At 48.4% G+C, this 22,161-nt stretch overlaps 1 protein-coding gene across 2 annotated transcripts in view; it reads left to right on the plus strand.

Annotated features, from left to right (window-relative positions):
* The window catches only part of MYO5C (myosin VC), a 117,740-nt gene that overhangs the window by 35,701 nt on the left and 59,878 nt on the right, over window positions 1-22,161 (plus strand). For both annotated transcript variants that reach the window (XM_066276293.1, XM_066276294.1), the window contains exons 7-13: window positions 292-373; window positions 1,754-1,861; window positions 8,301-8,407; window positions 10,259-10,524; window positions 15,880-15,961; window positions 18,073-18,213; window positions 19,569-19,694. In XM_066276293.1, coding sequence (XP_066132390.1) covers window positions 292-373; window positions 1,754-1,861; window positions 8,301-8,407; window positions 10,259-10,524; window positions 15,880-15,961; window positions 18,073-18,213; window positions 19,569-19,694 — 912 coding nt within the window. The remainder of the gene's footprint in view (window positions 1-291; window positions 374-1,753; window positions 1,862-8,300; window positions 8,408-10,258; window positions 10,525-15,879; window positions 15,962-18,072; window positions 18,214-19,568; window positions 19,695-22,161) is intronic.

Below are 22,161 nucleotides of genomic sequence, written 5' to 3' on the forward strand. Positions count from 1 at the left end.
TCCATTGCACAGAATGTTTTCATTCAGTAATATTTTCTTTGGGGTCATTATTTGGAGGGCCAGCTTGGGCCACCTGTGCTCCCTGTATGAGGGGGAGGGCCTGCCTGCAGGCTGTGGAGGGAGCCTGGTGGGTCACAGCATACAAAGCGCAGCCAGAACACATAGATGCCAGGGACCCTGAGAGCAAGCAGAATTAGCAATGCAGATTAGCGTCTAAGACCCTCTGGTAGAAACTTCACATTTTAACTTATAAAAGGTGATGTAATTTGGGGACTTTTCTTTCTTTTACAGTCAGAAAATGAACGAAATTACCACATTTTCTATCAGCTTTGTGCATCAGCCCAGAAGCCAGAATTTAAGCATCTTAAATTGGGTACGTAATGGATGGTATGTTAAGTCGCTCTTTTATGTAAGGGTTTAAATCCTAGGTTAATTTTTTCTTAAAGTAACATCACTTTAAAAAAATGAATTCTGTGTAAAGATATAAAATCCTTGGGTTTTGGGGTAGAATTGATGCCTCTAAGGAAGTAGATTGGGGCTGAAGGATGGGGTGGGCCCAGGGAGGGGGAAGCCCCTCAATGTCAGGGTTCTTTTCAGAGGTCATGACAAAGGTGGTTGTATTCACCCAGCTAGAACCACCTGAATAAGCCTTCTGACAACCAGAACTTACTGCTCTTAGTCCTCAAACTTTTCTTTTTATCTGAACTCCTTGGAGGGCTGTTTTTCTAACATGTATGACATATTTCCTTTATGAGGCAGAGTATCTCTATGATAATTTAAACTTAATTGATGACTCAAGGTCACTATTATATGAAGTCACATGAGGGTAGTATCCATGCCTTGTGTGCTAAACAGAGTATAGATAGCGAACGTGGTAGAGCTTTCTGAGTGGTAACCTGCTGTTCAGATATTGGATGTCATTATACTGAGGTCATTATCTTGCTTGTGATGATGGCTTTATAAGAGTATACATCAAACTTATCAAAGTGTACATCTTTTTTTTTTTCTTTTTTTTTTGTATTTTTCTGAAGTTGGAAACGGGGAGGCAGTCAGACAGACTCCCGCATGCGCCTGACCGGGATCCACCCGGCACACCCACCAGGGGGCGATGCTCTGCCCATCTGGGGATGTGCTCTGTTGCAATCAGAGCCATTCTAGCGCCTGAGGCAGAGGCCATAGAGCCATCCTCAGTGCCAGGGCCAACTTTGCTCCAATGGAGCCTTGGCTGCAGGAGGGGAAGAGAGAGACAGAGAGGAAGGAGAGGGGGAGGGGTGGAGAAGCAGATGGGCGCCTCTCCTGTGTGCCCTGGCTGGGAATCGAACCTGGGACTCCCGCACGCCAGGCCGACGCTCTACCACTGAACCAACCGGCCAGGGCCCAAAGTGTACATCTTAATTGTGTGTAGTTCATTGTACATTTAATAAACCTCACTAAAAAATGTCTGTGGCGCAGACACTTGTATAGAAATTTGACACAGAAAGCTGAATGATAAAATTGTTAGGTGTGGGATCAAAACGCATGAGCTTTGCAGTCAGGCCGGTGTTTAAATTCTCGCCCTGCCATCAGTACGGAAAGTCACTTCGTGCTTCTCAGCCCCAGCTTCTGAGTCTGCCGTATAGAAGTCTAAGGAATAAATGGCATAAGGTGTGTAAAATGTTTAATATGGCTTATTAAGAACTACCCTGCTTTTGACACACACATGCATGTCCAAGTCTCTGTGTCACAGACATAACAGCCTTACTCTTGGTCTCAGGAAGTGCGGCAGAGTTCAGTTACACGAGAATGGGTGGCAGCACTGTCATTGAGGGTGTGGACGACAGAGCGGACATGGTAGAGACACAGAAGACCTTCACACTACTGGGTAAGTGCAAATATCCTCTCCAAGGTGTGGCCGTTTCCTCTTTTAAACAAATTTAAGAAAGAGGGGAGGCCCTGGCCAGTTGGGTCAGCGGTAGAGCGTCCGCCTGGCATGCGGGGGACCCGGGTTCGATTCCCAGCCAGGGCACATAGGAGAAGCGCCCATTTGCTTCTCCACCACCCCCCTCCTTCCTCTCTGTCTCTCTCTTCCCCTCCCGCAGCCAAGGCTCCATTGGAGCAAAGATGGCCTGGGTGCTGGGGATGGCTCCTTGGCCTCTGCCCCAGGCGCTAGAGTGGCTCTGTTCGCGGCAGAGCGATGCCCTGGAGGGGCAGAGCATCACCCCTGGTGGGCGTGCCGGGTGGATCCCGGTCAGGCGCATGCGGGAGTCTGTCTGACTGTCTCTCCCCGTTTCTAGCTTCAGAAAAATACAAAAAAACCCCAAAAAACAAAAAACAAGAAAGAGGGGGCAGGGATGCCCAGCATACATGTATTTTGAAGATTCCTAATAAATCCTAATTTTAGAATGAGCCAATCAGAACATAGAGGCCAAGTGATCGTGACTGTGCCTTTCCCTGAAAAGATCTAGCAATCAACTCTTTGACCTTGGCCTTGCTGGGTTGTTAGAAGAGGCCTGGGCTGTAAGCCCCATGGGTGTTTGTAAGCTCTTCCGGGCTGACCCAGAAGCCTGGTGAAAGCCATGGTCTCACTCACTTCAGAAGTGTAGTATTGACCCCCATAGCCTTTGTGGGTATGCTGATGATGATAAAATAGTGGAAACATATGGAACTTGGGTATCATCATTCTAAGTATTTTATTACGCTTATTAACTCACTTAAATCTTACCTACGCAGTAGATGCTAGTATTTCCTGTGTTTTACAACAGGGAAACTGAGGCACAGAGCTAATAAGCAATTTACTCAAAGTTACGTGGCAAGTATGGCAGGAATTGGAATTGGACTCAGGCTCTTCAAACATCTCGTTTTTAAATTTATTTTTAATTTTTTAAAATTACAGTTTACATTCAATATTATTTTGTATTACTTTCAGGTAGATAGCATATTGATTAGACAATCGTATACTTTATAAAGTGTACCCCCTGATACTTCCCAGTACCCGCCTGGCACCATACATAGGTATCACTGTATTATTTACTATGTTTTCAATGCTATACTTTACATCCCCAGGACTATTTTGTAACTTCCAATCTGTGCTTCTCAATCCCTTTACCTTTTTCACCCAGTTTTCCAGCCCTTCTTTCCTCTGACAACCATGAGTCTGTTCTCTGTATCTGGGAGCCTGTTAAACATCTCATTTTCTTATGGGAAACCAGTTTTCGATTGCTAGGAGTTTAACACAGGTGAAGCAAGTACTCTTCCCAATCTTTCTCTCCCTACTCTCTCTACATGGAGCTCATGTTTGAGAAGACTGATTACCAAATGGCATTTATAACAATAGTCGCTCTCTTTCCCATTTTGCATTACTCCACACACATCTGCCAGTCAAAGCTTCTGATCAGTGCAAGACCAGAGATAGCTCAGCAGGTGACGGGGTGTGGCTGGCAGAATGCCAGGACTACAAAGGAATCCGCACATGTTAACTTTCCATATGCCTGTTATTTAAAGATGCTGGCCCACAACCTCTCTCTCCTCTGATTGCCTGTGCATTGGCCATTAGATCTCACAATTTAGTACTTAATTATTTATCATTATATATTAGCTCCAATTCCTCATGTGTTATAAGATAGGTCCTTGATCTCTTGTGCAGGTCAATTATTATCTCTGGGCACCAATTTCTAAGTGTATTGTTCTCTACACTTGAACAATAATGACAATATTTAGTTCCAATTATCTATTGCTGTTCTCTAAATATTAATGGCTTATAATGACTTTTTTTTTTGTGAAGAGACAGAGAGAGGGACAGATAGGGACAGACAGAAAGGAAGGAGAGAGATGAGAGAGGCATCAATTCTTTGTTGTGGCACCTTAGTTGTTCATTGATTGCTTTCTCATATGTGTCTTGACTGGGTAACTCTAGCTGAGCCAGTGACCCTTTGCTCAAGCCAGTAACCTTTGGGCTCACTGGCCAGTGACTACGGGTCATGTCTATGTTCCCACACTCAAGCCGACAACCTCAGGGTTTCGAACCTGGGTCCTCTACATCCCAGTCCAACACTCTATCCATTGGGCTACCACCTAGTCAGGCTGACAATCTATTATTATCTCTTGTGATCCTAAGCTCTGGGCACTTCTCACATGGGAACTCTCATATGATGGTGGCAGGGGCTGGATCCTCTGCAGGCTCCTTTCACGTAGGCTGGGATGGCTCCAACTGCTAAGGGCCAGGTGTATGTCTGTCTCCCCATGCGGACTTCTTCACAGCGTGCTGGTCTCATGGTAAACGGACCGCACGTGTGTGGCCACCTTCTCCCAGAGCCAGTCCCAGCGGGCACAGGTGGACTCGGCAGGGCTTTTTGTGAACCAACCTCAGAGGTAATGCAGTCTCACTATTGCCGTGTGCTAATGATGAAAAGCAAGCTATAGGGCCAGCTCAGACTCATAACTTATGGGAGGAAACTACTCAGAACACAAATGCTGGGAGGGGTATTATAAATGTACTGGCCCTGGCACCATCTTAACATTTTTGAAGTAGCCACTGCAGTAGCTGTTAGGGGTGTTGTGAGGAGTAAGAGATAATGTCTAAAGTGGTTTATGCACTGTGGCATGCTATATCAGAGATCAGTACATATTTAATGAAGACATGATCTCACTGCATGAATCACTAAAACATGCCCTGGACCAAAGGTTAGCAGATTGCAGCCTATTTTTGTAAATACAGTTTTGCTGGGATACAGACACACTCATTTGTGTAAGTATGGTCTGTGGCTGTTTTCACGCCGTGGTAGCAGAGTTGAATAAATGTGACATCAACTGTACTGCTATAAAACCAAGTAAGAAAATATTTGTTGACCCTTGTCCTCGATGATAGAATGAGAATCGTTAATGAGTTCCTTAGAGTTTTCTTGCAGTGTGGGGAAAAGACTTGTGCAGTTCATGAAGACGCCTGGCTTTACCCCAGTGTGTCCAAACATGGAAGTAGCTTGATGACCCAGTGCCAGGCAAAGGAGATGTTGTGTTAGGATGCTAGAGGTCCACTTACTGTTGTGGAGTAGATTCACGCGTGGAACTAGATGACCTTGCTGTAGCTCTGAGATCGCTGTCATCCTGTGATCCTCACCACCGATGTATGCTATGAGTCGATTTCAGGTCTTTCAACCTGTGCCGTTCAACACCGCCACCAGCCACAAGTACTTTAATTAAAATTAAATTAAATTAAAAATTAGTTCCTCAGCTACACCAGGCATGTTTCAACTGCTCACAACCACACGTGGCTCCTAGTTCCTGTGTTGTACAGCACAGATAGAGGACCTCCTTTTGGAAAGTTCTGTCCAACAGTGCATTTCCTCACAATGTGCACACTGTTCAAACTGCCTGTCCCACTGGCTGTGCCTCAGTGGCCCCTTCGTTGGAGACCTCCTCAAGGGCAGACTGCGTAACTTGAATCTTCTGTAGGCTTATAACACACTTGGGCACATCACCCTTTTTTTTTTTTTTTTTTTTTTGCATTTTTCTGAAGCTGGAAACAGGGAGAGACAGTCAGACAGACTCCCGCATGCGCCCGACCGGGATCCCCCGGCATGCCCACCATGGGGCGACGCTCTGCCCAACAGGGGGCGATGCTCTGCCCATCCTGGGCGTCGCTATGTTGCGACCAGAGCCACTCTAACGCCCGAGGCAGAGGCCACAGAGCCATCCCCAGCACCCGGGGCATTTTTGCTCCAATGGAGCTTTGGCTGCGGGAGGGGAAGAGAGAGACAGAGAGGAAGGTGCGGCGGAGGGGTGGAGAAGCAAATGGGTGCTTCTCCTATGTGCCCTGGCCGGGAATCAAACCCGGGTCCTCCGCACGCTAGGCCGACGCTCTACCACTGAGCCAACCGGCCAGGGCCCCATCACCCTTTTAAAAGTATGATTGCTAAGTAAGAACTTGTTGGCTGACTAGCCCATTCCTGTATTTTGTTATGGAAACAATGCAGAGAAATGATCCTGGTTGACAGGGAGGTCATCTAGTTCGATACGCAAACCAGTTTCACAACATGCCCGGTCGGTGGGCCTCTGAAGCCTGCTCAGCCTTCTTTGCCTGGCATGGGGTCGTCAGGGTTCCTCCGTGGTAGACACCCCAGGAGAAGCTGAGGCAGCTTCACCAACTCCACAGGTTCTTTCTCGTGGCACCGTGGTCGCTGGCGTTAAACTGTATGACCTCGGGCAAGTTTCCTAACCCATCTATGCCTTAGTTTCCCCTCTGCTCAGCGGGAGTAATACTAGTCCTTACTTCATATAGTTGGGAGATTGGAGAGCAGGCACATGGAGAGGACTGGGGATGGTGCCTGGCAGAAGCAGGGTTCCATCACTCTCCCTGCCATTCTGCTCTGGAGGTACTCGGCCGACCCCGAGTCAGCCCCCGGGGAAGCGGAGGGCGATGCGTTCTGATCAGAAGCTCCTTTCCTTTGTTCGCCTGCTCACTCTCATCAAATCCATCCTTTGATCGCTGCCTGGCTGTTTAGATCTCTGACAGAAAGAACACCGTGGGAACAGTGAGATGAAGCCAGGACTCCAGCTCCAGACACTTGACTGCTGTGTTTCTTGTTGAAATCTAACTCTGGCCGGCAGTGCTTTTGCCAGACTTAGTCTCCGTCTCACTGACGGTCATCACTGAGCTGAGGGCTTCAGTTCTTCCTTTCACAGCATGGCTGTGGAGTCACTTCACGGTTGTCGATTCTGGAAGGCATGGATTAAGTGACTTACAGTAGTTTGGATCACAGGGAGAGGAGTAGAAGCAGAGATTCCCAAACTTCGTGTTTTCGGTTGCTTTTCCTCATCGCTTACCTGTCGTTTGTCACGGGCAGTGCGGGGGTGCATTTCCATTGGAGGAGTTTGTCCTTTGAATGAAGGTGTCAGCTCCAAACAGAAAGGTGGCAAATGCCTAGACCCAGTGCAGGCTGGAGTCATCCATGTATTTTTTGGTTTGAGATCTTGCGTGACTTTGATTTTGTTTTATCTTTAGAGAAGAGAAAACTCCCTAGGTCTTGAAATCATTTACAAATGTGACCTAGCTGCTATTAAAATACCCCGGGCGTCCTCGAGTGGAAGCAGCGGGGGCCATGGCAGCTCTTCTCCAGCATGGAGGGCCTACTGCTTTCTGCCGGGAGGGACTGGGGGCAGTCGCGGGCCTCTATTCCAGGTGCCGTCCAGGTGCAGACCGGAGAGCATGAACACGCGCCGGGCGAGCCTGCCCCACCTGCCTGACTCACCGCCGTGTCATCACCACCACCTGGTGCTTCCCCGCCCACCCCACGCCTGCACTGGGCTCTGACCGAGCAAAGCCCTGCTCACGGCTGGCAGGTTCCCCGCTGTAATTTATGGGAGTCACACACACAGTTTTTTCCTAGTAGCTGGTTTGGTTTATTTTCAGCTCCAGGAAATGTACTAATCCCTTCGTCATGACTGATTATGTTATGTATTTATAAATTCTATCCCACCCACATCAGTCAGGTTCTCGGCAGGAAACATGAGGCACACTCCAATTAGGATAGAAGGAAGGAGGTTTGTTTATGAAGGAGCACCTGTAACCAGGTAGACGGGGCTAGGGGACCGACGAGGGGCAGCAGCGGCCCGGGTGCAGCAGCAGACCTGCTCGCCGCTCCTTCCCGCTGAGGCGCAGGCGTGCTAAGGCCTGTGAGGAGGGCTGGGCAAAGGCGGTGTTGGACCAAGAGCAGTGACCCGTCTCAGTCGGCATCCTTTGATCGCTGGGGTGATGACAGTCAGTCCAGGGTGATGTTACAGGGAAAGAGATGTGATGGCCAGCCCCTCTCCCCCTACTCTCCGACCTCCTGCCACGGTCCTCACGGGTCAAACCCCGCCAGAGGCCAAGGACACGACAGCTCGTTGCGTTGGTCCAGACAGGCCAGGCCCCTGGGACAGAGAAGGGGGTGCAGAGCTGGAGGGGCAAGGGAAATCCATCCAGCACCCCACCATAAAAATAATTCAGGGAGCTTGTGAATAAAAAGAAAAACACGTGTTAAAAATAGAGCAAGTACGTCACAGAATCAGTGAGAGCTGACTCTCCCAGGAACCTGGCATGAAGCGGTTACCTGGATACTAACTTCTGTGTAAAACCTCATGGGTGATAGAGCTCACCTTTGTGTCTGCACAAGTCAAACTGGAAAGAACAGTGAGCCAGGTTCTCCTGGGGTCCACGTCATGTACCCTGTCCCAGCTCTCAGCACCAGGCGGGCTAGAGTGTTGTGAAAATTCAGATGTTATCTCACTAGTGACTAAGTAAGAGAAGACATGCAGTATTCCTGATTTGGAAAAATGTTTGTTTTCAGGTTTCAAGGAGGATTTCCAGATGGATGTTTTTAAGATCCTGGCAGCCATCCTGCATCTGGGCAACGTGCAGATTACAGCAGTGGGCAGCGAGAGGTCCATAGTCAGTGTAAGAAACTTGTTTGCTTCACCTTTTCTGCGTTTGGGGATCATAAGTAAACTGTCTCAGGGTTCCCCTGATTTTGCATTTTAGCACCAGGCACATTGAGCCAACTGGGAAGACCAGCTTAGTAGGAAGAAAGTAGGGTGTCCATGGGGGAATTTTCTGTTTGTTTTTATAAAGAGACAGAGAGAGAATCAGAGAGAGAGACAGATAGGGACAGACAGACAGGAAGGGAGAGAGATGAGAAGCATCAATTCTTCACTACAGCACCTTAGTTGTTCATTGATTGCTTTCTCATATGTGCCTTGACTGGGCGGCTACAGCAGAGCAAGTGATCCCTTGCTCAAGCTAGCAATCATGGGGTCACATTTATGATCCCATGCTCAAGCCAGTGACCCAGTGCTCAAGCTGGTGAGCCCACATTCAAGCTGGACAAGCCCGCACTCAAGCCAGCTACCTCGGGATCTCAAACCTGGGTCTTCCACATCCCAGTCCGACGCTCTATCCACTGCACCACCGCCTGGTCAAGCTGTGTGTGTGTTTTTAATTCAACAAATTTTTACCGAGTACTTACTATGTGCCGGCACTTGTAGTAGGTTCTGGAGAAACAGCAGTGACCAACACAAAACAAGATGACCCTCGTGGACCTTATGATCGGAGAGACAGAAACGAAGAAGACACAGTTAACAGTTATAGGCTTTGGCAGCTGGTGATGGCTGCCAAAGGGGAAAATAAGGCAGAGTAGGGGGTAGAGAGGAGCTGTGCTTTTTGTATAGGGCATTCAGAGAGATTTTCTGAGCCCTATGCAAAAGGCCTCCTCACACCTAGATCCTTATCTTTTCTCTCTGATATGGTGGCAGTGGGCAGAGGCCTGAAGGTAAGGCAGTGAATCGTGCCTGTGTCTTGGGGAAGAACATGTAAAGGACAGAGAGCAGCAAGTGCAAAGATAGCAAACCAAGTCAGTGTACCCAGAGGAGCGAGAGAGAGGGGTGGGAGGTGAGGCCAGAAAATGGGGGTTGGAGGCAGTGCAGCTTATGCTGGGCCTGAAGGGCACTGGACCCTTGGGAGCCGAAGGACACTTCCTACCTCCTGACACTCATTGGAATCAAACACTACTGGGGCTGACATCCTCTCTGGGAATACAGTGCCATGTGAGTTTTGTGACACATGTTTTTATTTAATGGATACCAGCTAAATTTATGTGGGTGTCTTCTTTGATTGATTCTATAGGTCAGTGGTCCCCAACCCCCGGGGCTGTGGACCAGTACCGGTCCGTGGGCCATTTGGTACCGGTCCGCAGAGTAAGAATAAGTAACTTACATTATTTTTGTTTTATTTATATTTAAGTCTGAACGATGTTTTATTTTTAAAAAATGACCAGATTCCCTCTGTTACATCCATCTAAGACTCACTCTTGACACTTGTCTCGGTCACGTGATACATTTATCCATCCCACCCTAAAGGCCGGTCCGTGAAAATATTTTCTGACATTAAACCGGTCCGTGGCCCAAAAAAGTTTGGGGACTCCTGCTATAGGTGATGCTTGGTAGGGGGTATGTGTTTGGTTAGTCTCACCAATATCCTGATGGGGAAGGAAAGAACACACACGAGAAAACGTTTCTATGAATACGAATGACACTGGTATCCGGTCAGGGCAAGGTGCTGGTTCAGTGCCACTGCGGCCTCTCCTGCCTCACTGCCAGGCCTGACCCTGTCCCCTGAGGCCTGGTCATTCTTCTGCCAGCTCGTCCTCATCTCCCACAGGCCCGAGTGGGGAGGTCAAGGGCCCTGGCTGGGTCGGCGGGGGCTGGTTTAGGTGGCTGAACAGCCCTGATGGGGCTTGTGTTTGTTTTCAAGGGGGATGACAGTCACCTGATGGTGTTCTGTGAGCTCCTGGGCCTGGACAGTGGCAAAGTTGCTCAGTGGCTGTGCAATCGCAAAATCATCACGACCTCTGAGACAGTGGTGAAGACCATGACCAGGCCCCAGGCTATCAACGCCAGGGACGCACTGGCCAAAAAGATCTATGCTCACCTGTTTGACTACATTGTGGAGAGAATTAACCAAGCGTTGCAGTTTTCAGGCAAGCAGCACACTTTTATTGGTGTTTTGGACATTTATGGGTAAGAATTCCTTCGGTGATCCTGTCTTTCTTTTCTTGAATGTCAAATGCCCATTACTTTTAGATCATTTTGTTTGTGTTTCTCCTTTCTGTTTCACATGATCAGAAAGATGGTGTTCTCTGGTTTTGCACAGACAGTGTCTTATTTAGTGTATTAAGTAAATGCTAACTTAATAATGGCCACACCAGAGGCCCTGGCCGGTTGGCTCAGTGGTAGAGCGTCGACCTGGCATGCAGGAGTCCCGTGTTCGATTCCCGGCCAGGGCATACAGGAGAAGCGCCCATCTGCTTCTCCACCCTCTCCCTCTCCTTCCTCTCTGTCCCTCTCTTTCCCTCCCACAGCCAAGGCTCCATTGGAGCAAAGTTGGCCCGGGCGCTGAGGATGGCTCCATGGACTCTGCCTCAGGCGCTAGAATAGCTCTGATTGCAGCAGAGCGATGCCCCACATGGGCAGAGCATCACCCCCTGGTGGACGTGCTGGGTGGATCCCGGTCGGGCGCATGCGGGAGTCTGTCTGACTGCCTCCCCGTTTCCAGCTTCAGAAAAATACAAAAAAAATAAATAAAAATAAAAATAAAAAATAATAATGGCCACACCAGGGCTCACCATCTGCCAACGACCCGCTGGGTGGTTCCCATGCACTTTCTCACTTCTCCCCGAACAACCCTGTAATCATCCCCGTTTTAAAGAGGAGGCTACCAAAGCTTAGAAAGGCCCAGAAATTTGTGCGCAGTCACAGGACCCAGCGCTGCGTGAGACTCTTGCCCACTGCATCTCCTGAGAGAGACCCTGTGAGGTGTGAGCCCTGATACACCGTCCCGTTTCACAGGGAACGACAGTGCCCGTGGTCCTGCACCTCGCCCAGGCTCACAGGCCAGAGGAGGACTCCAGCCCAGGCCTCTTACCAACCCACCTCCTCACCCTGAAGTCTTCATCCTTTCCTAGATAAGGAAGGGCTTGTTATTGCCCTCAGCCCTTCCCCAGGAGTTCCCACACTGGAGTCTTATTCTTCCTCCTTCTCTCTGTCCCGTCCTACTTTTCTAATCCCCGTGTTAGTCTCGTGCTAAAGATGCTCACGGAATAGCCAGAGGGAGCGTGCAAGGCCAGGCCGGCATGGAGGTGGGCTCTGAGGAGACCACTGCCTTTCGGATGCTCACGGAATAGCCAGAGGGAGCGTGCAAGGCCAGGCCGGCATGGAGGTGGGCTCTGAGGGAACCACTGCCTTTCGGGCTTTTATTTGTCAGCACTTGGCCTTCCATGGTAATCACGACCCCCCCCCCCAGGACCAGCCCTGGTTTCTCCATGGGAAAAGGGGGGAAATTGTCCCATGAAAGGTTGGGGAGTGGTCAGCCCCCCATGCCTGTGCAAAGCAGCTCAACCCCCCTCCCCGTGCAGAGGGGGGAGCTGGCTCTGGGCCTCCCCACCTTTTGAGGAAGGGTAGGCAGAGGAGCCACAGTGAGCCCAGGTGAAGAGGGTGCCTCAAGCGAGTTACTTTGTTTAATTTAGACCCTAAATTAATACATGTGATGACTAATTAATAGTGTATGTCAACAGTTATAAAATGCTGATAACATTGCTGGGATCGTCTACTAAATTATTTACCTTTCCTTATTCTAAAAAAAAGTATATGAGCAGCCAGTAATAATTTAAGAAGACTTGTAAAAAGAAATAGTCCTGCTTCACAATAGTTTATGGTGGAAACAGGTGATTGTTACATTATTTTCTGTTCTTTTCTGTGTTTTTAAATTGTCTTAAAAATAAATAGATCTTTATTTTAAGACTGTTATTTCATTCACCCAACAAATATCTATGTGCCAGGCAGTCTGTTGAGTGTGATTGGTGAACAGCATAGACATCTGGCCCTGCCCTTTTGAGACTGAAGTCTGAGTGGCCAGGCAGTGGATATTAGATGGGGTGATTCCTTTGAAGGAAACAGGGGAGGTATGGGAGGTAAGTGGGGATGGGGCAGGCAGGAGGGGCAGCTGAGTGCAAGGAGCAGTAAGTGAGGGAGGTAGGAGTCCCACCCAGGAATTTGAAGTGTTGGGCCAAGTGTGCACACCTGAGACAGGAGGAGTACTTATAAATTCACTTATAAATTCACAAGAACTTCTTAGAGCAGGGGTCCCCAAACTTTTTACACAGGGAGCCAGTTCACTATCCTTCAGACTATTGGAGGGCCGGACTATAAAAAAAAAACTATTAACAAATCCCTATGCACACTGCACATATTTTAAAGTAAAAAAACAAAATGGGGACGAATACAATATATAAAATAAAGAACAAGTAAATTTAAATCAACAAACTAACGAGTATTTCAATGGGAACTATGGGCCTGCTTTTGGCTAATGAGATGGTCAATGTCTGGTTCCATATTTGTCACTGCTAGCCATAACAAGTGATATGACACGCTTCCGGAACCGTGACGCATGCATCCTGCATCACCGGAAGTAGTACTGTACATGAGCGATGCCATGCTTTGCGGCGCTGCCACATACAGTGCTCCTCTCACTGACCACCAATGAAAGAGGTGCCCCTTCCGGAAGTGCGGTGGGGGCCGGATAAATGGCCTCAGGGGGCCACATGTGGCCCGCGGGCCGTAGTTTGGGGACCCCTGTCTTAGAGTATATGTTAAATTTAATTTTTTAAGTCTTTTTTTGTGTGTGTGACAGAGAGAGAGACAGAGTGAGGGAGATAGGACAGACAGACAGACAGGAAGGGAGATGAGAAGCGTCAATTCTTCATTGTGGCTTCTTAGTTCCCTTAGTTGTTCATTGATTGCTTTCTCATATGTGCCTTAACCAGGGGGCTACAGCAGAGCAAGTGACCCCTTTCTCAAGCCAGTGACCTTGGGCTCAAGCCAGTGACTTTGGGCTTCAAGCCAGCAACCTTTGGGCTCAAAGCTAGCAACCATGGGGTCATGTCTAGGATCCCATGCTCAAGCCAGTGACCCCACCCTCAAGCTGATGAGCCCGCGCTCAAGCTGGCAACCTCGGGGCCCCGAACCCAGGTCGTCCACATCCCAGTCCGATGCTCTATCCACTGCACTTCTGCCTGGTCAGGCTAATTTCTTTTTTTAAGTGAAAGGAGGCGAGATAGAGGGACAGACTCCCACATGTGCCTTGGCTGGGATCTACCCAGCAACCCTGATCTGGGGCCAATGTTTGAATCAGCCAAGCTATCCTCAGTGCCTGCGGCTGACACTCGAACGTACCGAGCCACTAGCTGTGAAAGGGGAAGAGAAAGGGAGGGAGAGAGGGAGGGAAGAGAAGCCGATGGTCGCTTCTCATGTGAGCCCTGACTGGGGATCAAACCTGGGACATCCACATGCTGGACTGACAGTCTGTCCACTGAGCCAACCAGCCAGGGCCAAATTTTAATTTTGAAATTAAATTCCTCTTCCAGAATTATAACACTGGATCCAGAGCTGTGAAGGCCTGGGACGGGGAGGTCAGATCCCTGGGAGTGAGCCCTGTAGCTCCCCAGTTGTGTGGCCCCGGGAGAGTCACAGACTCTCTCCCAGCCTCAGTTTCTGCGTTATGAGATGGGCCTTGGTTGCAGGGTTATTATAAAATTCAACTGGAAGAAATGGTAAAGACATCTTAAAAACCATAAGCAGCCTGACCTGTGGTGGCGCAGTGGATCAAGCTTCGACCTGGAACGCTGAGGTCGCCTGTTCAAAACCCTAGGCTTGCCCTGTCAAGGCACATACGGGAGTTGATGCTTCCTGCTGCTCCTCCCTCCCTCCCTCCCTTCTCTCTCTCTCTCTCTCTCTCCCCTGTAAAATGAATAAATAAATAAAAATTAAAAAAAAAATTAAAACAAAACAAAACAAAAACCCATAAGCATTGTTCCAGTGTGAAGTGTTATCAGAGCTATTGTGCTTCTAGCATTTTAAGTCATTGATTTAGCTCTTTCCATGGGTTTTAAACTTTAGCTCTGGGGAAGGTGGGCCAAAGGGCAGGAAAATAATAACTGATGCTTGGCATTCCGCCCCTGCTCTCCAAAGCCTGGCTTTGGCCGTGACTGTGGGCCAGGGAGCACAGTGAGGCCCTTTTGACCGTCCCCCGCGGGCCCTGGCCTGTCTGCGGTGTCCAGCCTCAAGACCCTCCAGAGAGCCTGTGGAGCGAGGCTGTCAGAGCTGTGTAGGTCCGGCTCCTGTTCCTCGTCACCCTGAATGTGTTAAAAAAAAAAAAAAATTGAGGCCCTTAATCTACCCAGGCAGCCTAAACTGAGCCAAAGTGGCTCAGTCAAGCGACACTCCCAGGGGACCCAGGGTTGGCACTGGCAGGAACCCTGGGGATTAGAGCAATTAAGAACCAAAGCTTCGGAGGCACCAAGAGCGGGGGTCAAATGACACGTCTGGCACCACTTGCTGGCCGCTTGTCTCAGCGATGGCCACCCTCTCCTCTGACCTGTGCAGCAGCAGGGTCTCTGTACCCCTCCACCCAGGTGCTGGTAGGGTGAGAGGAAATATGTGTATCCATGCTAATACCGCAGCACTGGGGAGCTTCCTCCTGGGAGCAGTGGTCACCTGGCCAGGTGGCGAATCTGGTGCCTCAGTTTTGTTCAGCCAACAACATGTTTTACAGAATGGGATAATTTACATAAAAGTCCAGATTTCTGGCTTCACTTGCAAATCAGGTGATCTAACACACCTGCCCTGCGTCACCTTGGCCACAGCTGGCGGGGGCCGAGCAGCAGCTGCCCCGTCGGACAGTCCTGTTGGCCGTGGTCCCCGCACTCCTCACTGTCGGCTGCTCTCTCCAGCAGGCTGGCCGTTCCGTCAGCCCTCACTGTGCAGCCCCAGGGCAGTTCCAGAGACAGCACTGCAAGACTCAAATGGAGGCTGTGCCATGTCCGTCTTGGACCTGACGGGGTCTTCTGGGCTATAGGTATCAAATGGCCTGAGCACTCCCCTGGGGGAGACAGAACTGTGCTGCCTCTCCCTCCAACAGGCACCGAGCAGGGAGTAGCAGAGCATCGGTGTGCGAGTCTGGCCGCTCACAGCAGTCTGACAGTAGCTGTGTGTGACCTTAGGCAAGTTTCCTAACCTCAGAGTCTCATCTCCTCACCTACAGAGTGATCACGCAGCTTTCCGTGTTGCGAAAATGAACAATGCACGTTATGGTGAGGGGCCCACTTCAATGTCTGCCTCAGGGGAGGTGTTTTGAACATACCAGACTCCTTCTGAGGCAACCTGGGAAAAGCTGGTTTATAAACCGACTGCCAAGCTCTCGGGTGTATTTACAGCTTTCAGAAAACGTAGCAAGCTTTTAAGCTATAATAAACATTGTCCAAACCTACTGACTGATATGTCCTCCAAGTTGTATTTTAACTTGTTTAAACTGTATTTCAGTTTTGAAACCTTTGATGTGAACAGCTTCGAACAGTTTTGCATCAATTATGCTAATGAAAAACTGCAGCAGCAGTTTAACCTGGTAGGTGACCTTTCTGCCTTCTGAACTCATTCCCGGCCCTGTGTGCAGGGGAACAGGGAAAGAGCCTGTCAGGCTTCCTTTCTCTGCAAGTCCTCATCGACGGAGCTGCATGCTGGGGCGCTCCACCCCCTTGTGGCTGTATCTTGACATCGCACTTTCCCACCCTCCTATTTTATCTTTTTGGAGCCGCCTGACAACTTTTCAGTTCCATCCAGTTCTTCATCTGTCATTCTTGGATCCAGACCCCCTATGCAGCCAAACCGTCTAATTTATTTCCCGAAGGCTTCACGTCTTTGCAAAACTTTGTATCTTTGCACCTGCTGCCCACCTGCTGCAGTAACACACCTGCTGTTCCCGTCCTTTCCCCACCCTCCCTCTTCACCTGGTGAACCCTCCTGCTTGTCTTTTGACATTCTGCTTCTCCCACACAACTCCAAAGAAAAGATACTGTGACATCATGGAGAGCATGGATTTTTGCCCAAACTGAACTGGGTTTGAATCTCAGGTCTACCACCTGCTTCCTCCACTGGGATCTTGGGCTGTCTGAGCCTGTTTCTTCACTTTAAAAATGGGTCAACAGTGTCCACCTAATATTGTTATGAGGAGAAGACCTAACATTGAATCATATTCAGTGAGTGTTTCTTTTCTTTCCGTTTCCTTACCCCAGAATTAATCCAGGTGTAAGCATTCAATTGCATCCCGCTGCAAATTTCCATTTCATTAGCACTTTCAAGGATTCCCTGGGCATTTAGCATTTAATAACCACAGCAAAGGTTTATTCCAAGGAGATACGCAACACAACTAAAATATATATCTGCAGGCCCTGCCCTCTGCTAGGACACCAGCGTCATGTTGTCCCCAACACTGACCTTTACTTCAACTTCAAAATAACACATATGCAAGACACCCCCTGTAAATATCATATCAGAGGCTGCAACTCCATTTTCCTCCTGCTCTTCCTCCTTTTCCCTTTCCTCCTCTTCCCCTTTATTTCTCTTCTTCTTCTTTTTGTTTTGAGTCATCTGTCAACATTCAGAGCCTCCTGGAAGGAGTAATACCTTAAAATATCAGCATAGAAGCCCTAGTGAGGAGCGTCTCCAGCTCCTGTCTCCTAAGTCTGGCTGCTGCTAAACAGCAGCACCTGGTGTCGACAGTGACAAAGCCTCCTCCTTCCACCTCCTTACCCTCCACGCTCCTTTTTGTGGCTAACCCGCCACCATTGACCTGGTGTCCTGCCTCACTGTCCTAACTTGTGGCTCTTGGTCATCTTCCTCCCCGAGTCCTCTGTGCCACCTCCCATGCCTCCTGCCACGCCAGAACTGAGTCCTGCCTGGCCTCTCCGCCTCTAGTCCTGCCCGCAAAGCCTTCACCCCCACCCCAAGCTGGCCTATCTCTCTAGGCCCCACGTGATCCTCCCTCACTCCTCTCCTTCCCGGGTCCTCACTGCCTCTAGGAAAAGGCGACAGAACCAGAGTTCTCTGGGCACGGGAGCGTCATGCATGTCCCCACCCCACCTTACAGTGCTTTCTGTCGCCCCCTCCCAGCTGTCTCTCTCACTGGCCAGTAAAAGCATCGTCTGCTTCTCAACCACCTATTCTGCACTCCTGTGTCGGCGCTGCTACCACTGGCTCTCCTGTGGGAGGCTCTCTCCTAGCTGCTCCCCCCACCCCACTCCTGCTGCTTGCAGCCAGGATGAGCCTGAGTCAGCCCACTGGGAAGCGGAACAAGTAGTGAACAGAAAGCTCTCCGAGTTGCTGGCTTCTCTTACGGGCCCCACAGCCAGCATTCTCAGGCAGGCTGGCTCTGTCCTCAGTAGCAGCAGTGGCCATGAGCAGGGAGGACCCCAGGCCCACCCTGAGTACCCGCAGTGGTGGAAGTGACAGGATGTGGGCACCCACTCAGACTGGGCGGGGGCGGCGCCGTGGTGTCTAAACCCATAATAGGAACTCGGCGGCATTGCTCATGGATGAGAGGCGTAGCCAGTACCTCTGGGTCTTCCGTAAACATTACCAATCTGTCACGTGATCCCGTTTTCCAAATGCTTATATCCTGCTCTTCAGAAGCACATTTTAACATTGTTTTATGTTCTGTGTTAACTTCTGGATTCCCAGCATGTCTTTAAACTTGAACAAGAAGAATACATGAAAGAAGATATCCCTTGGACTCTGATAGACTTTTATGACAATCAACCAGTTATTGACCTCATTGAAACAAAAATGGGCATTTTGGAGTTACTGGATGAAGAATGTTTGGTAACTTTTAAAACTAATTGGATTCCCCCCCCCCCCCCAATTTGTGAGTAGTAACAGATGAGCATATTGCAAAGTGGATTTTTAAAAACTGTACGTGTAAATTCCTGACGTGTTACCCGGTTGGTTGGATATTAATGCTGGAACAGCAGTCCGTAGGGAACCTGGGAAGGCCAGGGGAGCCTCCCACACTCAGCATACGTAGCCCTCCCTTGGGCAACATGCATGACATCTTAGGTCATGTCCAGCAAGGAGGCGCCCTTTGAGGCCGTCCCTGGGTGTGTCTAGAGAGAACATGGAAATAGCAAGTAACCCCATGCCAGTAATGACTAGCAAGAAGTGAGCTTTCTTCTACTTCCTGTGAGTCATCCATTGGGAGGTGTGGCTGAGAAGTCGCCCCACACACTTGCAGAGGAGAGGTCTCTGAGGGTCTCTCCAGCCTCATTTCCCCTGGGAGGGCGGCTTTGTAGTGAGTCAGCCTCCCAGCGTCTCCCCTGGCACCACAGGAACAAGTAATCCCCAGGACGCCATTCAGGTTGGGGTTTAAGGGTTGTATTTTGAAGTTTAAACATATTGGTAGGTTCTGTTTCTTTTCTAGAGATTTATTTGAACTAAAAAAATGATGATAAGGTTGAGGACTTAATGGCATTTGCACCCTAGAATTCTCAATCCCCTGGTGCTGCCTGTGCTTCAGCACCTGCAGTGATGTGAGATTCCAGGGCCAGCGTCAGTGCCAAGCATTCTGGAATGATCTACTTGGGGCACAGGGCAGAGGACAAGGAAGCCTCTAGGAAATCACAGGCATCCCCAGGTGACCAGGTGTCACAAAGAAGCATGCAGGAGCCATTTGAACACAATGGGGTATTAGAGTCACAGCATTCCGGCTGAATAGATTTGATAGCTTGAAAACCACCAGCATCAAGAACAAGTTTTGCAACTAGCTTTGTTTGAGGAGGGAAGGTCTCAGCGCAAGGAGATAGTTATTCGTTGGGCAGTAAAATAAAAGAAAACTGATTTCCTGGAGAGGGGACTACATTTAGGTGCCAGTCTTTCCCTAAAAAACTGAGAACAAAGTCACGTTCACATAATGGAATCCATGCTACATTTTCCTGAGACTTTGGACTTCTTTGGGGAATAAAATACAAAAATACTATATACTGCACCATGACTTTATGGACACACTGTATAATATCAAATCACTGGGTATACATTTGAAACTAATAAAGTATTGTTATGTCAACTGTAATTGAAAAATTAAAAAGATATTTTAAAAAGAGAGAATGAGCGCTTTTTCTTACCTCTACTCATCTTTCATCTCTAGTTTCTTTACTTGCTGTTTGGTTTGCTTTCTCTTCCAGTTACCACATGGAACCGATGAAAACTGGCTTCAAAAGCTGTATAATAATTTTATCAACAAGAACTCTTTGTTTGAAAAACCCAGAATGTCAAATACATCCTTTATCATCCAGCACTTTGCTGACAAGGTATAGTGAGAGTCTGCCGGGTGCTGCCAGCAGGGGCCAGAGCGGGCAGGCTCTTCCGGGTTGGAGCTTTGATGAAGGATGCGTGTATACACAATTCTTCATCTGTTCTGTTGGACTGCTTTAAGGATAAACGTGTTACTAATGGACCTCATTTCTGAGCTTGGATTTATCATGAATTCATTAACCTCTGATCATTTTATTTTCTCCACAAAACTATGATAATCAAGACAGCATAATTGTTTCTTATAATAAAAAAAGCTGTATCTTTTTTTTTTTAAAGGTTTTCCTTTTTATTAAGTTGCAATATATTGATTGGTAACTTAGGTTGGCTGAAGATGCTGGGTTTTCTAGGTGATCTTCATTTTCTTCCTGATACAACTTTTTATGAAACAAATGTGACTCTCATAGAAAGAAAATTGTTTTTAAAAAATCACATTGCAGAAACCTTGGAAAACACAGGGTGGGACAAAAATAGTGAGAACATGAAACAAGGTTTATTCTTGTATTATTTATTAATTACAGTATTATTTTCCATACAAACAATTGTAAACCTATACTGCTCACAAAAATTAGGGGACATTTCAAATTGAATATGAAGCAATAGAAGAAGCATTTGATTGTTTTTATTAAACAAGAGCATCAGAAAAGCAAACAACAAGTCAAAGAAAGTTGTTCGATTATGCATATTAGACGCAAAACTAACTTTTATTTCATTGGTGAAAATGCACTATACAAAAGGCTGAAAGGTCTGATCAGGCAGTGGCACAGGGGATAGAGCGTCGGCCTGGGATGCGGAGGATCCAGGTTGGAGACTCTGAGGTCACCAGCTTGAGCGCAGGCTCATCTGGTTTGAGCAAGGCACACCAGTTTGAGCCCAAGGTTGCTGGCTCGAGCAAGGGGTCACTCGCTTTGCTGTAGCCCCCCCACCCACCCCAGTCAAGGCACATATGAGAAAGCAATCAATGAACAACTAAGGTATGGCAGTAAAGAATTGATGCTTCTTATCTCTCTCCCTTCCTGTCTGTCTCTATTTGTCCCTCTCTCTGTCTCTCTCTGTCTCTGTCATACACACACACACACACACACACACACACAAAGGCTATAAGTACTAGAGTATCTGCACATTCCTTGATCCCCTAATTTTTGTGAGCAGTATATTTTTCCCCACCCTGAAGAAGGGGGGGAGATAAAAGAGCGTAACTACCTGCTCTAAACATGTGTTCTCATCTCATTTATCTTTTCCCAAGGAAACTCCTGCCCTCAGCCAGGTGTTGCTCTCGTGTCTGGCCCATGCCTGAGGACCCTGGGACTGGGCTGTGCTTGTCTGTCCCAGAGGCTGGTGCTGTCGGCTAGCATCTGCTGGCTGTGCCCAAGTGACGGAGGGCCTGGGAGGGGACAGGCTGGAACGCCGCGATAACCCTTGTGGCGAGAGGGGTGCTATTGAATGCGATTGCCTTAGTGCTTTAGAGAGCTCCAGATTTGGTTCCTGATGAACTGAATGATGATATATCAAGTGAAATTTTCAAGTTGTTCTTTACTTTATAATTTCACATTTGGAGTCCCATGGGGAAAAGGGAAAAAAAGGATCAGACTTCTTCCATAGCACATATGGGATTTATTTCAGGCAGCCCTCTTTATGGACACACAGTTTCTGTACATTAATTCTCTTGCCAGGCACTTCCAAGGAGTCCCTGCGAAAAGAACTATTGATACAGCGCTTTGGGTGGACTGCGGACTGGTGGACACACACACACACACACACTGTCAGGCTAGCATAGTTCCCCATGCAGCTAGTCAGGGCATTGCAGGCATTGTGCAACTGAGGCAGCTATGCTCGGAGGCAACACGTCAGCACATCTTCCCTCGGTCCCCAGAGCCCCCAACAGAGGCACTCAGCTCCCTGTGACACTGTCCCCACAGACAGTCTTCCTGGGTCAGGAATGCTCTTCATTTATTACAGCTTTGTCAGTTTAGCCCAATGGCTTACACCACCAGCCTGGAAGAATTTGTATACAAGAATCAGGTGCCCTGGCTGGATGGCTCTATGGAGCATCTTCCCAATGTGCAGAGGTTGACAGTTCGATCCCTGGTCCAGGCACATATAGGAACAAATCCACCTCTCTTTCTCTCTCTCTCCCTCTCTCTATCTCTCTCTCCCTCCTCTTTCTCTCTCTGAAATTATTATAATAATAATAAAAAGAATCCAAGTACTTTCTTCACAAGGGAGTATTTATAGATAGCCAACGATTCTGGCTTCCACCCCAAACTGCACCAGTAAGGACACTAGAGGGACAAAGCACAGTCCTTACTCAGGGGTCACTGAACGCCCTGTTCGCCTCGAGGGTACAACACCCCCAAAAGCCTGTTTCTTCACAGTTAATTTTTATATTTTATTTTTAACATGTATTTTTTAATTTATGAAGAGTATATATCACATATTAAAGTATACTGTATAATTGAGGGGCTT

The sequence above is a fragment of the Saccopteryx bilineata genome, chromosome 4 (assembly GCF_036850765.1).
Source record: "Saccopteryx bilineata isolate mSacBil1 chromosome 4, mSacBil1_pri_phased_curated, whole genome shotgun sequence".
Classification (NCBI taxonomy): domain Eukaryota; kingdom Metazoa; phylum Chordata; class Mammalia; order Chiroptera; family Emballonuridae; genus Saccopteryx; species Saccopteryx bilineata.